At 31.2% G+C, this 1,582-nt stretch overlaps 1 protein-coding gene across 5 annotated transcripts in view; it reads left to right on the top strand.

Moving 5' to 3' along the window:
- LOC106462136 (hemicentin-1-like) overlaps window positions 1–1,582 on the top strand; it is a 302,286-nt gene that overhangs the window by 258,681 nt on the left and 42,023 nt on the right. For all 5 annotated transcript variants that reach the window (XM_022389456.1, XM_022389468.1, XM_022389460.1 and 2 more), the window contains exon 2: window positions 857–1,192. In XM_022389456.1, the coding sequence (XP_022245164.1) occupies window positions 857–1,192 (336 nt within the window). The remainder of the gene's footprint in view (window positions 1–856; window positions 1,193–1,582) is intronic.

Below are 1,582 nucleotides of genomic sequence, written 5' to 3'. Positions count from 1 at the left end.
TCTTATAGTGAAAGTGATTAAACTTTTTTTTTTCTAATCTAATCCTAATTAATTCTATCTGTTCAAATCTATCTTGAGGTTTCAAAAAACATTATTTCATTCTGTTACAAGCATTTTCCATTTCACTATGTAGTATAATATTCTTTAATTTCTGGTCAGTAAAATAACAGTAATAAATTAATTTCCATAATATAATTGTTATTAAACTTTACCTGATCTATTGTTATGTAAACATTTCCTATTACGACCTTATTTTAATCTACATGTAGTTTAATAATGTTCGACGTCTGTCTAATATATTCCTATTTTTCTTTGCAAGCTAATCGTTACTATTTTCTAATACGATTTCATTGAAACATAACTGTTGTACGATTTCATTTAGCTTATTTCCGATATAACTCTGCCTAATTTCTTTTGTTATTAAAATCTATTTAACTGTTTAATCTTGTGTTTTCTATTTTAATATGTTCTTAACCTAATTCTGTTTAACTTCTTCCTAGTAAAATCTTGTTTCTGTTATGTAATCACGTCTACATTTTCTGATGTAATCATATTTAAATGATAGCCGATTTAATGTTGCCTACTTTATTTTTTCTATTAAATTTTTATCCCACTTATTTTGTATATAGCATTATACTTTCTTTCTTCAGCTCATTTTAATTATTATTCAGTTTTACTTAACATCTTTAAATGTTAAGCATTCAAGTTCATTCGTTTCTGAATACCCAAACGTTTCTAGATTTGATAGTGGTTACCCAAACGTTTCTAGATTTGATAGTCACTTGATTTTAAAACTTTGCAGGTTTTGTTTGGTGATTTTGTAAAGCATTTCTAACTTAATTTAATTTATTTGTAGCTTCCATTTTGTATACCGCTGTTTTGGGTGGAAAAGTAGCTCTTCCATGTGACATCTCCTCACCCTCGGTTGATGACTCCGCTGCTCTCATTCTCTGGTACAAGGATGACTCAGCTCAGCCCATTTATACCCTGGACGCCAGGCGTGGTAATGTGGATCAAGCCCACCAGTCATCTGGTTCCCAGCTGGAGAATCGTGCTTATTTTAACATGATCAACAGGCCAGCGTTTCTCCAGCTGGATCCAGTAAAGGAAGAAGACGCAGGAGAATACAGGTGTCGTGTAGACTTCCACAAGGCCCGGACTGTTAACACAGTTATTACTTTGAAAATCATAGGTATTTCATTTCAGATTCTTAACTATATGTGTATATGATCATAACTTTTAAAAGTGGAAATAATTATCTAATCTAATTTGACTCCTTCTAAATTAAGGCTAATACATTTAATATTGTGGGCTTATAATACTAAAATCCAGGGTTTGATTCACCGCGTTGGACAATGCGCAGATAGCCCACTGTGTAGCTTTGCGCCAAAAAAACAACAACATTTATAATTATTTTTCATTTTTACTAAGTCACCACCCAAATGGCACATATATATGTGTGCGTGTGATAATAATTTAATCTAAGAACTGGTGCTTGCTTCTAAAATAAAAAAAACAACAACAACATTTATAATTATTTTTCGTTTTTACTAAGTCACCACCCAAATGGCACATATATATT

This window comes from Limulus polyphemus, unplaced genomic scaffold (assembly GCF_000517525.1).
Source record: "Limulus polyphemus unplaced genomic scaffold, Limulus_polyphemus-2.1.2 Scaffold43, whole genome shotgun sequence".
Lineage (NCBI taxonomy): Eukaryota > Metazoa > Arthropoda > Merostomata > Xiphosura > Limulidae > Limulus > Limulus polyphemus.
The sequence above is the reverse complement of the archived record's forward strand: the minus strand, read 5'-3'. Positions and strand labels throughout refer to the sequence as shown.